At 51.0% G+C, this 14574-nt stretch overlaps 1 protein-coding gene across 2 annotated transcripts in view; it reads left to right on the forward strand.

The window, feature by feature from the left end:
- lclat1 (lysocardiolipin acyltransferase 1) overlaps positions 1-13476 on the forward strand; it is a 45104-nt gene extending 31628 nt beyond the window's left edge. For both annotated transcript variants that reach the window (XM_059982526.1, XM_059982525.1), the window contains exon 6: positions 10985-13476. In XM_059982526.1, the coding sequence (XP_059838509.1) occupies positions 10985-11778 (794 nt within the window). In that variant the 3' untranslated portion in view covers positions 11779-13476. The remainder of the gene's footprint in view (positions 1-10984) is intronic.
- The last annotated feature ends 1098 nt before the right edge of the window (positions 13477-14574 follow it).

The following is a 14574-nucleotide window of genomic DNA, read 5'->3' on the forward strand; positions in this document are numbered from 1 at the left end:
TCCTGTAGTGACATTCCCTCAGCATTACCCTTCCTGTCGTGACACTCCCTCAGCATTACCCTTCCTGTAGTGACATTCCCTCAGCATTACCCTTCCTGTAGTGACATTCCCTCAGCATTACCCTTCCTGTAGTGACACTCCCTCAGCATTATCCTTCCTGTAGTGACACTCCCTCAGCATTATCCTTCCTGTAGTGACACTCCCTCAGCATTATCCTTCCTGTAGTGACACTCCCTCAGCATTACCCTTCCTGTAGTGACACACCCTCAGCATTACCCTTCCTGTAGTGACACTCCCTCAGCATTATCCTTCCTGTAGTGACATTCCCTCAGCATTACCCTTCCTGTAGTGACACTCCCTCAGCATTATCCTTCCTGTAGTGACACTCCCTCAGCATTATCCTTCCTGTAGTGACATTCCCTCAGCATTACCCTTCCTGTAGTGACACTCCCTCAGCATTATCCTTCCTGTAGTGACACTCCCTCAGCATTACCCTTCCTGTAGTGACATTCCCTCAGCATTACCCTTCCTGTAGTGACACTCCCTCAGCATTACCCTTCCTGTAGTGACATTCCCTCAGCATTACCCTTCCTGTAGTGACACTCCCTCAGCATTACCCTTCCTGTAGTGACATTCCCTCAGCATTATCCTTCCTGTAGTGACACTCCCTCAGCATTACCCTTCCTGTAGTGACATTCCCTCAGCATTATCCTTCCTGTAGTGACACTCCCTCAGCATTACCCTTCCTGTAGTGACATTCCCTCAGCATTACCCTTCCTGTAGTGACACTCCCTCAGCATTACCCTTCCTGTAGTGACATTCCCTCAGCATTACCCTTCCTGTAGTGACACTCCCTCAGCATTACCCTTCCTGTAGTGACATTCCCTCAGCATTATCCTTCCTGTAGTGACACTCCCTCAGCATTATCCTTCCTGTAGTGACACTCCCTCAGCATTACCCTTCCTGTAGTGACACTCCCTCAGCATTACCCTTCCTGTAGTGACACTCCCTCAGCATTACCCTTCCTGTAGTGACACTCCCTCAGCATTACCCTTCCTGTAGTGACACTCCCTCAGCATTATCCTTCCTGTAGTGACACTCCCTCAGCATTATCCTTCCTGTAGTGACACTCCCTCAGCATTATCCTTCCTGTAGTGACACTCCCTCAGCATTACCCTTCCTGTAGTGACACTCCCTCAGCATTACCCTTCCTGTAGTGACATTCCCTCAGCATTACCCTTCCTGTAGTGACACTCCCTCAGCATTACCCTTCCTGTAGTGACACTCCCTCAGCATTATCTTTCCTGTAGTGACACTCCCTCAGCATTATCCTTCCTGTAGTGACACTCCCTCAGCATTACCCTTCCTGTAGTGACACTCCCTCAGCATTATCCTTCCTGTAGTGACAATCCCTCAGCATTATCCTTCCTGTAGTGACACTCCCTCAGCATTATCCTTCCTGTAGTGACACTCCCTCAGCATTACCCTTCCTGTAGTGACACTCCCTCAGCATTACCCTTCCTGTAGTGACATTCCCTCAGCATTATCCTTCCTGTAGTGACACTCCCCCAGCATTACCCTTCCTGTAGTGACACTCCCTCAGCATTACCCTTCCTGTAGTGACACTCCCCCAGCATTACCCTTCCTGTAGTGACACTCCCCCAGCATTACCCTTCCTGTAGTGACACTGTCACAGCATTACTACTCCTGTAGTGACACTCCCTCAGCATTATCCTTCCTGTAGTGACACTCCCTCATCATTATCCTTCCTGTAGTGACACTCCCCCAGCATTACCCTTCCTGTAGTGACACTCCCCCAGCATTACCCTTCCTGTAGTGACACTGTCACAGCATTATCCTTCCTGTAGTGACATTCCCCCAGCATTACCCTTCCTGTAGTGACACTGTCACAGCATTATCCTTCCTGTAGTGACACTCCCCCAGCATTACCCTTCCTGTAGTGACACTGTCACAGCATTACCCTTCCTGTAGTGACACTCCCCCAGCATTATCCTTCCTGTAGTGACACTCCCCCAGCATTACCCTTCCTGTAGTGACACTCCCTCAGCATTACCCTTCCTGTAGTGACACTCCCTCAGCATTACCCTTCCTGTAGTGACACTCCCTCAGCATTACCCTTCCTGTAGTGACATTCCCTCAGCATTACCCTTCCTGTAGTGACACTCCCTCAGCATTATCCTTCCTGTAGTGACACTCCCTCAGCATTACCCTTCCTGTAGTGACACTCCCTCAGCATTACCCTTCCTGTAGTGACACTGTCACAGCATTACCCTTCCTGTAGTGACACTCCCTCAGCATTACCCTTCCTGTAGTGGCACTCCCTCAGCATTACCCTTCCTGTAGTGACACTCCCTCAGCATTACCCTTCCTGTAGTGACACTCCCTCAGCATTACCCTTCCTGTAGTGACACTCCCTCAGCATTATCCTTCCTGTAGTGACACTCCCTCAGCATTATCCTTCCTGTAGTGACACTGTCACAGCATTATCCTTCCTGTAGTGACACTCCCTCAGCATTATCCTTCCTGTAGTGACACTCCCTCAGCATTACCCTTCCTGTAGTGACACTCCCTCAGCATTACCCTTCCTGTAGTGACATTCCCTCAGCATTACCCTTCCTGTAGTGACATTCCCTCAGCATTACCCTTCCTGTAGTGACATTCCCTCAGCATTACCCTTCCTGTAGTGACACTCCCTCAGCATTATCCTTCCTGTAGTGACACTCCCTCAGCATTACCCTTCCTGTAGTGACATTCCCTCAGCATTACCCTTCCTGTAGTGACACTCCCTCAGCATTATCCTTCCTGTAGTGACACTCCCTCAGCATTACCCTTCCTGTAGTGACACTCCCTCAGCATTACCCTTCCTGTAGTGACACTCCCTCAGCATTACCCTTCCTGTAGTGAAACTCCCTCAGCATTATCCTTCCTGTAGTGACATTCCCTCAGCATTACCCTTCCTGTAGTGACACTCCCTCAGCATTACCCTTCCTGTAGTGACACTCCCTCAGCATTACCCTTCCTGTAGTGACACTCCCTCAGCATTATCCTTCCTGTAGTGACACTCCCTCAGCATTATCCTTCCTGTAGTGACACTCCCTCAGCATTATCCTTCCTGTAGTGACACTCCCCCAGCATTACCCTTCCTGTAGTGACACTGTCACAGCATTACTACTCCTGTTGTGACACTCCCTCAGCATTATCCTTCCTGTAGTGACACTCCCTCAGCATTACCCTTCCTGTAGTGACACTCCCTCAGCATTACCCTTCCTGTAGTGACACTCCCTCAGCATTACCCTTCCTGTAGTGACACTCCCTCAGCATTACCCTTCCTGTAGTGACACTCCCTCAGCATTATCCTTCCTGTAGTGACACTCCCTCAGCATTATCCTTCCTGTAGTGACACTCCCTCAGCATTATCCTTCCTGTAGTGACACTCCCTCAGCATTACCCTTCCTGTAGTGACACTCCCTCAGCATTACCCTTCCTGTAGTGACACTCCCTCAGCATTACCCTTCCTGTAGTGACACTCCCTCAGCATTATCTTTCCTGTAGTGACACTCCCTCAGCATTATCCTTCCTGTAGTGACACTCCCTCAGCATTACCCTTCCTGTAGTGACACTCCCTCAGCATTATCCTTCCTGTAGTGACACTCCCTCAGCATTATCCTTCCTGTAGTGACACTCCCTCAGCATTATCCTTCCTGTAGTGACACTCCCTCAGCATTACCCTTCCTGTAGTGACACTCCCTCAGCATTACCCTTCCTGTAGTGACATTCCCTCAGCATTATCCTTCCTGTAGTGACACTCCCTCAGCATTACCCTTCCTGTAGTGTCACTCCCTCAGCATTACCCTTCCTGTAGTGACACTCCCTCAGCATTATCCTTCCTGTAGTGACACTCCATCAGCATTATCCTTCCTGTAGTGACACTCCCCCAGCATTACCCTTCCTGTAGTGACACTCCCTCAGCATTACCCTTCCTATAGTGACACTCCCCCAGCATTACCCTTCCTGTAGTGACACTCCCCCAGCATTACCCTTCCTGTAGTGACACTGTCACAGCATTACTACTCCTGTAGTGACACTCCCTCAGCATTATCCTTCCTGTAGTGACACTCCCTCAGCATTATCCTTCCTGTAGTGACACTCCCCCAGCATTACCGTTCCTGTAGTGACACTCCCCCAGCATTACCCTTCCTGTAGTGACACTGTCACAGCATTACTACTCCTGTAGTGACACTCCCTCAGCATTATCCTTCCTGTAGTGACACTCCCCCAGCATTACCCTTCCTGTAGTGACACTCCCCCAGCATTACCCTTCCTGTAGTGACACTGTCACAGCATTACCCTTCCTGTAGTGACATTCCCCCAGCATTACCCTTCCTGTAGTGACACTGTCACAGCATTATCCTTCCTGTAGTGACACTCCCCCAGCATTACCCTTCCTGTAGTGACACTGTCACAGCATTACCCTTCCTGTAGTGACACTCCCCCAGCATTACCCTTCCTGTAGTGACACTCCCCCAGCATTACCCTTCCTGTAGTGACACTCCACCAGCATTACCCTTCCTGTAGTGACACTGTCACAGCATTACTACTCCTGTAGTGACACTACCTCAGCATTATCCTTCCTGTAGTGACACTCCCTCAGCATTATCCTTCCTGTAGTGACACTCCCTCAGCATTATCCTTCCTGTAGTGACACTCCCTCAGCATTACCCTTCCTGTAGTGACACTCCCTCAGCATTACCCTTCCTGTAGTGACACTCCCTCAGCATTATCCTTCCTGTAGTGACACTCCCTCAGCATTACCCTTCCTGTAGTGACACTGTCACAGCATTATCCTTCCTGTAGTGACACTCCCTCAGCATTACCCTTCCTGTAGTGACACTCCCTCAGCATTACCCTTCCTGTAGTGACACTCCCCCAGCATTACCCTTCCTGTAGTGACACTCCCTCAGCATTACCCTTCCTGTAGTGACACTCCCTCAGCATTACCCTTCCTGTAGTGACACTCCCTCAGCATTACCCTTCCTGTAGTGACATTCCCTCAGCATTACCCTTCCTGTAGTGACACTCCCTCAGCATTATCCTTCCTGTAGTGACACTCCCTCAGCATTACCCTTCCTGTAGTGATACTCCCTCAGCATTACCCTTCCTGTAGTGACACTCCCTCAGCATTATCCTTCCTGTAGTGACACTCCCTCAGCATTATCCTTCCTATAGTGACACTGTCACAGCATTATCCTTCCTGTAGTGACACTCCCTCAGCATTACCCTTCCTGTAGTGACACTCCCTCAGCATTACCCTTCCTGTAGTGACATTCCCTCAGCATTATCCTTCCTGTAGTGACATTCCCTCAGCATTACCCTTCCTGTAGTGACATTCCCTCAGCATTACCCTTCCTGTAGTGACACTCCCTCAGCATTATCCTTCCTGTAGTGACACTCCCTCAGCATTACCCTTCCTGTAGTGACATTCCCTCAGCATTACCCTTCCTGTAGTGACACTCCCTCAGCATTATCCTTCCTGTAGTGACACTCCCTCAGCATTACCCTTCCTGTAGTGACACTCCCTCAGCATTACCCTTCCTGTAGTGACACTCCCTCAGCATTACCCTTCCTGTAGTGACACTCCCTCAGCATTACCCTTCCTGTAGTGACACTCCCTCAGCATTATCCTTCCTGTAGTGACACTCCCTCAGCATTATCCTTCCTGTAGTGACACTCCCTCAGCATTATCCTTCCTATAGTGACACTGTCACAGCATTATCCTTCCTGTAGTGACACTCCCTCAGCATTATCCTTCCTGTAGTGACACTGTCACAGCATTACCCTTCCTGTAGTGACACTCCCTCAGCATTACCCTTCCTGTAGTGACACTCCCTCAGCATTATCCTTCCTGTAGTGACATTCCCTCAGCATTACCCTTCCTGTAGTGACACTCCCTCAGCATTACCCTTCCTGTAGTGACACTCCCTCAGCATTACCCTTCCTGTAGTGACATTCCCTCAGCATTATCCTTCCTGTAGTGACATTCCCTCAGCATTACCCTTCCTGTAGTGACATTCCCTCAGCATTACCCTTCCTGTAGTGACACTCCCTCAGCATTATCCTTCCTGTAGTGACACTCCCTCAGCATTACCCTTCCTGTAGTGACATTCCCTCAGCATTACCCTTCCTGTAGTGACACTCCCTCAGCATTATCCTTCCTGTAGTGACACTCCCTCAGCATTACCCTTCCTGTAGTGACATTCCCTCAGCATTACCCTTCCTGTAGTGACACTCCCTCAGCATTATCCTTCCTGTAGTGACACTCCCTCAGCATTACCCTTCCTGTAGTGACACTCCCTCAGCATTACCCTTCCTGTAGTGACACTCCCTCAGCATTACCCTTCCTGTAGTGACACTCCCTCAGCATTACCCTTCCTGTAGTGACACTCCCTCAGCATTATCCTTCCTGTAGTGACACTCCCTCAGCATTATCCTTCCTGTAGTGACACTCCCTCAGCATTATCCTTCCTATAGTGACACTGTCACAGCATTATCCTTCCTGTAGTGACACTCCCTCAGCATTATCCTTCCTGTAGTGACACTGTCACAGCATTACCCTTCCTGTAGTGACACTCCCTCAGCATTACCCTTCCTGTAGTGACACTCCCTCAGCATTATCCTTCCTGTAGTGACATTCCCTCAGCATTACCCTTCCTGTAGTGACACTCCCTCAGCATTACCCTTCCTGTAGTGACACTCCCTCAGCATTACCCTTCCTGTAGTGACATTCCCTCAGCATTATCCTTCCTGTAGTGACATTCCCTCAGCATTACCCTTCCTGTAGTGACATTCCCTCAGCATTACCCTTCCTGTAGTGACACTCCCTCAGCATTATCCTTCCTGTAGTGACACTCCCTCAGCATTACCCTTCCTGTAGTGACATTCCCTCAGCATTACCCTTCCTGTAGTGACACTCCCTCAGCATTATCCTTCCTGTAGTGACACTCCCTCAGCATTACCCTTCCTGTAGTGACACTCCCTCAGCATTACCCTTCCTGTAGTGACACTCCCTCAGCATTATCCTTCCTGTAGTGACACTCCCTCAGCATTATCCTTCCTGTAGTGACATTCCCTCAGCATTACCCTTCCTGTAGTGACACTCCCTCAGCATTACCCTTCCTGTAGTGACACTCCCTCAGCATTACCCTTCCTGTAGTGACACTCCCTCAGCATTATCCTTCCTGTAGTGACATTCCCTCAGCATTACCCTTCCTGTAGTGACACTCCCTCAGCATTACCCTTCCTGTAGTGACACTCCCTCAGCATTACCCTTCCTGTAGTGACACTCCCTCAGCATTATCCTTCCTGTAGTGACACTCCCTCAGCATTATCCTTCCTGTAGTGACACTGTCACAGCATTATCCTTCCTGTAGTGACACTCCCTCAGCATTATCCTTCCTGTAGTGACACTCCCACAGCATTATCCTTCCTGTAGTGACACTCCCTCAGCATTATCCTTCCTGTAGTGACACTCCCTCAGCATTATCCTTCCTGTAGTGACACTCCCTCAGCATTATCCTTCCTGTAGTGACACTCCCCCAGCATTACCCTTCCTGTAGTGACACTGTCACAGCATTACTACTCCTGTTGTGACACTCCCTCAGCATTATCCTTCCTGTAGTGACACTCCCTCAGCATTACCCTTCCTGTAGTGACACTCCCTCAGCATTACCCTTCCTGTAGTGACACTGTCACAGCATTACCCTTCCTGTAGTGACACTCCCTCAGCATTACCCTTCCTGTAGTGACACTCCCTCAGCATTATCCTTCCTGTAGTGACACTGTCACAGCATTATCCTTCCTGTAGTGACACTCCCTCAGCATTATCCTTCCTGTAGTGACACTCCCTCAGCATTACCCTTCCTGTAGTGACACTGTCACAGCATTATCCCTTCCACCCCAGACTCGTGGAAGGTGCTGGTAAAAGCTCGGCAGTACTTGCATAGCGTTTATGCTGTCACTTGACTCCAGGAGCTACGTACACTTCTGAGCGCTGTGCCCCCGGTGAGGAAGTTGTGTCGCAACATCTAAGCACACAGTGAGATGGAGCAGGCGGCCTGGCTAGAGCTTGTTTACTTTCACCTTGAGATTTGGGGCCAACAGTACGGCCACCCTGCCGAGGTGTCTGATGTAGGCCCTTCCACGCTAATCCAGGAGCCAGTTGGACTCGTATTTCTCCCTGAATGGTGTGGGTTTCCTGCAGCAAGCTCACCGCATATCTCCGTTCCCTCAGTGCCAAGAGACAATGGAACCTGCGATAATCATTGATATTAATACTCACTATTGAGACCTTAGTGATTGTGCTGCATCTTCTTGCCAATGACCTGGCTAGTGGGAGGGAGCAGGTCTCCTTGCCCTGTGCCCATGGACCCTAGTGGGTTTCAGGAGCTGCTTCCCTTTCTTTTTAACAGCGGTGTGGACAGATAGCCGGTCCGTCTATTGGTTAGCAGCTCATCGTGCTTTATGCTCTCTGTGCCGAGCGTCAGCTAAGAACACCCGAATATCCTCCACAGTAACAGTCTGAGACTCAGTTCCGGGGACGAGTTCCTGCACCATCTTGGCTTCAGTTCTCCTTGCCCTGTCACTGCATCCCAGGTCATCTTTATCCTCTCTGTCCCGTTCCCACATGCTCACCCCATTACTGGAAACAACCTTGTTGAGTGGCCCCACTGCAGACATAGCAGCAGCCTCAGGACCAGTGCTGGGGGGTGGGGGGGGAGACACTGCTCCCCCTGGGGCGAGTCAGGCCTGGCCTCTGGCTCACCACTTATCGAAACCCTGGCACTCTGCTGCTTCGGGGTGGACACTGACCCAGAAGTCCTGGGGCCCGACAACATTCAGAAAGGACCTTTGCTTCTATGGAGGCTACAGTCCGAGAGACTACCCCCCACAGGTGACACCCCCTGCCACAAGTTCACCACGTTAATCCCCTTCATGGCAGACACACACTCCAACCACTCTACTCCACCTGAGGATGGATAGGCCTCCTTAGACAACCCCTCATACCAGACGCTGCAAGCTCAGGGACCACCGCCCCGGCAGAGAGCGAGTCCCTGAGCGATGGGATCATCCTTCTGCTCCAGGGAGGCGTGTCCTGAGCGTGCAGATAAATCTTCCCTGAGTCAGTTCCCTATCTGTGGATTTAGAGGACATGCGCCTCCTGCTCGCACGTGGGGAAGTCTGTTTACTCACTTTTCGGAAGAACACTCTTCAGCACCACATTCTCCCTTGTGGCTTCTTCAGGCCCTGGCTGAGCCACAGAGATATCCATGCGCTGCAAACTGGGTCTAAGGGAAGCCCCTGGCTCCTTCTGCAGCAGGGAGGCCTGTTCCTCCTTCCTCTTTGCCTTCCTGAACCCACCCCTCCTCACCGATCGTGCTGCAGTTGTACCCACCACCCACTGCCACAAAGTCAGGAGGGGTAATGGGGGCAGGAGCAACAGGGTATGGTGGGGGGAGGCCCTGTGGTGCCTTCCTGTGCCACCACTGGAGTTAGCGGCCTGGCGTTTAGGACAATTGTTATAGTCGTGCCATAAGTCATTACAGGTATGACACCGCAGCTGACCTATCGTCCAACCCATCCCGCCTGTGCTACACATGAAAGTACACCTCAATATTGCCCCAACCTTTTATCTCCAGGAATACCTCACAGTGGAGGGTAAATGCATGCCTAAAACAACCTCCCTCAGGTTTGGGTGGTATACAGATGACCAACGACCTCATTTCACCCAGAGACTGAGGCGAGGGAACAGACCTGCTTCACAGAGGTGAAGGTGCACATTATAGACCATCACCTTTTGTGCGGGACCTGTCACTGACTCTGGTGGCAGGAAGACTCCTTTCACTTTTACCACCCACCACCCCCCTCCCCCCCCCCCCCCCCACACTCAGGGTCAAGGACACCTCTGTAGCAGACTGTAGGTAGAAAACGTACTTTAGGTGCCTCTTGCCAATCCCAACGATGTTCTTACCTCACCCAAAGATAGCTAATTGCTCATCGTTCTCGGGTGTGTGTGATATTGGATTGCACTAAGTTCTGTAGAACTATCAGTCTGAAAGATGCTGGCTCTCCAGGAGTTCTTTCGGCAGAAGCTACCTAGCTACTAGATCCCACCATTTTTGAACTGCATCCCATCATGTTAAAGCCCCAAGCAGTCAGAAACCAAACACCCCACTGATGATATTAACTCAGTCACACCACTTATCAGTCTTTCCAAGAGCAGTTCTGAAAAAAGAGAAATATAGACTGCTCCAGAGAGACTGGAAAGTCTGTGCAATGAAACTCCAGCGCTGACCCTCCCGGGGTGCAACCGAGCTGCTCCAAAATTCCTCGGTTTAATCCCAAAATAAATCAAGCTTTTTCTGAGAGCTCACACTCCACCGTCTGCCCCAAAGTGTGGCCCTTCCTTCAGAACTGCCACTCCCAACAGTGTAGTCCTTCCTTGAGTACCACCCTTCCAAAATTGTGGCCCTTCCAGTATTGTCCCTCCCACGGTGTGACGCTCCCTCAGTACCATCCCTTCCACGGTGTGATGCTCCCTCAGTACCATCCCTCCCTCGGTGTGATGCTCCCTCAGTACCGTCCCTCCCTCGGTGTGATGCTCCCTCAGTACTGTCCCTCCCTCGGTGTGATGCTCCCTCAGTACTGTCCCTCCCTCGGTGTGATGCTCCCTCAGTACCATCCCTCCCTCGGTGTGATGCTCCCTCAGTACCGTCCCTCCCTCGGTGTGATGCTCCCTCAGTACTGTCCCTCCCTCGGCGTGATGCTCCCTCAGTACCGTCCCTCCCACGGTGTGACACTCCCTCAGTACCGTCCCTCCCACGGTGTGACACTCCCTCAGTACCGTCCCTCCCTCGGTGTGACACTCCCTCAGTACTGTCCCAGTGACCCTGTCCGTACTCTACCCTAGGCTCCAATGTGGATGCGATCCATGACGTGACAGTGGCATATCCCTACAACATCCCACAGTCTGAGCGGGACCTGTTCAACGGCAACTTTCCCAAGGAAATCCATTTCCACATCAAGCGCTACCCAGCAGCACAGCTGCCCATCACCCTGGAGGGGCTACAGGAATGGTGCCGACTCCGCTGGCTCGACAAGGAACGGCTTCTACGCACCTTCTATCAGGGAGACCGCTCTTTCCACAGCCTGGACCCAGGGCAGGACTTGAGTCCTGATGAGGGGGAGGACCAGAACCCGGGACTGGATCAGGAGCAGGACTGGAGCCCAGAACAAGGCCGCGACTTGAGTCTGAGTCAAGGACAGGATCTGAGCCTTTCGAGGGAACTGGGGCCAATTACAGCCCAGGAGGAAGGCCAGAGTCTTAGGCGCAGATGGGTCCAGGGCTGGAATAGACTGCTGGCTCGGGGGCGGGTGTGGTTTGAGGGCCGGAGGCGGGTCTCGGGGCAGTACCAGGGCCAGGATCTAAGCCTGAGCCAGAGCTGGAGGCCTGTGCAACCACATGTCCACATCCCCCCCTGCAAATCCCAGGGAAGGGTCTTCCTCATCAAGCTATTCTCGGTGGTGTACTGGACGGCATTTGTGCTTGGCGCCATGATGCTGCTCTGGTCCTACACATTAGCACGCTGGTACTTCTCCAGTGTAGTCATCTTTTTCATTCTGCAGGAGCGGCTATTTGGGGGCATCGAGATAATGGAAATGGCTGCCCAGAGGAGAGCTCAGCGCCACTCCAAGACACACTAACCCTGCGGCTGTCTCCCTCATCCATCTGTCCAATCCCAGATCTCCTTGCTCTGGTCTGGACAGTCCTGGAACTTCTCCCAAAGGTCTGGCAAATCCTGGGGCTTTCCCTAATGGTCCAACCAATCCCAGGGCATCTCCCACTGGATTGGCTAATCCTGGTGCTGCTCCCAACAATTCATCCAATACTGGTGCTTCACCAACCGGTCCGGCCGGCCCTGGACTCCTACTGGTCTGGCCAATTCTGGTGCCCTCCACTCCCCCACCAGACCAGCCAAACCTGGGATTTTCCCATCAATTTAGGCTGTCCTAAGACTGTTCCCACAGGTGCAGCCAAAACTGGGATGCCTCCCTCCAGTCCGGCCAATCTTGGGGCATCAAATTATGGATTCATCAAATCCGGGGTCTTCTAACAATCTATCCAGTCTCGGGCTTCTCCCATTCATATTGCTGATCCCAGTAATTCAATCCATCCAGCCCAGTTCCAGAATTATTTCTCTCAATCTGGCCAACACCACCAGAAATCACATCATTCTGCTAATCATGAGACACCATGCATAGGTCTGTCCAAAGGGAGACTGAACCTCAGACTACAGATGCTGGAAATCTGAGGGGAGGCCAGGTCACAATAGAACACCCAGCAGGTCAGGCAGCGCCTGTGGAGCGACGAGTGTAGAGCACGTTCTGCAGAAGTCTGTCATTGCACAGATGTTGCCTGACTGGCTGAGTGGTTCTGCTCTCTGATCTGGGAGCAGAGAAGAGGTGGGTATCTCTCAGTGTGACAGAGTAGGGAGGGAAGTGCTGCTTCACTGTGACCAAGGCTCCACTCTTTGTCCAATGGTTCTTACTCCAGCCTGGAATCGGAATAAACGCTCGGAGGCTGAGCGCCAATGAAAGCATCAGGCTGGTACAGCCGCTGGCAGCTCAGGGTTAATGTGTTTCGGACTCATACCCCAGTAAAGGTCAGTGTATGCATTGGGTCCACCCCTACTGAGGGTCAGACTGTGTCTGGGACATGTCTTCTAGTGAGGGTTGGTGTGTGTGTATGGAGGACCCGTCCCCCTGTGAGGGCCAGTTCTGTGTGTGTGGATGACCTGTGAGCGTGCGTGTGGGAGGGAGGGGTTTCCCCTTTGGTGAAGGTCCATGTGTGGGGGGGGGGGGAACCCATCCTCAAATAGGGGTTAGCATGCATGTGTGTATTCTTCCCCCCACCAATAAGGGTCAGTGTGTGCTGTGTGGGACCCATCACCCAGTAAGGATTGGTGTGCGTGTGTGTGGATCTGTACTGAGGTAGACAGGTTTGTTTCCGTGGTTCTACAGTGCACAATCTTGCACACTGGCATCAGACTGTGCACTTGAGACTGCTCACTGCTCTGTTGACCCTCTCGGTCCTTTTCCCTCCTCCTATCAGGTCTGAGTAAAGCATGGGTTGTCTGTAATCTGTGTGCACATTTAACGTTATGGATAACCGGGTTCCCCTGTGCCAGCTGGTTTTGTTCTTTGTGTGAGGGGGTGGTTTGCTGACTTTGGCGTAGTGTTGGAAGAGAGAATCTCTCAGTTTGCTCATTGTGTTGCATCTCTCCAGAGCTCTGCTAATGTTTGAGTGAGCAATGGATATTTTGGGAGCCATCTGCTGGCTCCTCTTGCGGATTGTCTACTTTTTATGACAAACACTAATGCCAATAAATACCTTCAGCTCTTCCTGCCCGTTCCATCAATGTCTCACTATAGCAAGGGGATCATCTACTTAACCCCCCCCCCCCCCCCCACTTCAGGACTTGGGATCATGTCATTGTTCTCGATAGGAGTCATGGGACAGGGCAAAGTGAAAGGTCTGGCCTATTTGCCCACTCCCCATCTTCAAGGCTTTCCCTGGCTCTATCCTGGAGTCTGCAATGGCAGAGCTTACACCCTGAGTGTGTTCCAGATATTGGACTGTTCTCACACACCTCTGGCCACGCAATCTTTCTTCCTGGCTGGAAATTGCAGGTCACCTTGTATTTGGTTAAGATTGGAACTACCTCAGGTAATTTCTCCATTTACTAAAGGTATGGAACAACATGGTGGATCCAGAGTTCTGGAATATTGATCCCAAAGTAACCATTTGAATCCTATCTCAGCATCTGCAGAATTAAAATTCAAGGTATAAAATAGGACATTGAGATTAAAAGTCATTCTTGGCTACAGTAGGTATGACACTGGTGTGTCTTTGTAAACCCTGTCTGGTTTATGGAGGGAAGGCTGCAATCCACACCTTTCCTTGATCTCTGTCACAAAGATGCAAACAATTTATCTGTAGATGCCTGACTTGATGCAGGCCAATTAACATAACTCCATTGTTTTCTGTTGATTAAACATGGGCCAACAAGATCTCACTGCTTGCTTGTTTACAACAAGATGTCAAGAAAGGAATATTTGTTAGATGTTTAACATTGTCACAAACAACTCTGACTCTGGAACAGTCATGCTACTGTGCTAGAAAACTGAGGTTTGCAGAAAGCCTCTTGAATATCCACCTTAAACCTGGCCCTCTTGTCTTGGGCACCCCCACCATTGGAAAAGGATTTTAACAATTTACCCTGATAACAGATTCCTCTGCTCCAGGGAGAATAAACATAACTTATCCAGATACTCTATCAAACCAACTTTGTACCCTTTCCAGTGCAATCACACATCCTTACTATAGAGCGGTGACCAGAACTGTATGCAGTGCTCCAGCTGTAGTCTGATCAGGATAACATGATGTTCCAGCTTTTCTATTCTGTCTCCCAGATGAAGACAAGCCTCTCAAATGCCTTC

Source organism: Hypanus sabinus, chromosome 10 (genome assembly GCF_030144855.1).
Source record: "Hypanus sabinus isolate sHypSab1 chromosome 10, sHypSab1.hap1, whole genome shotgun sequence".
NCBI classification, from domain to species: Eukaryota; Metazoa; Chordata; class Chondrichthyes; order Myliobatiformes; family Dasyatidae; genus Hypanus; species Hypanus sabinus.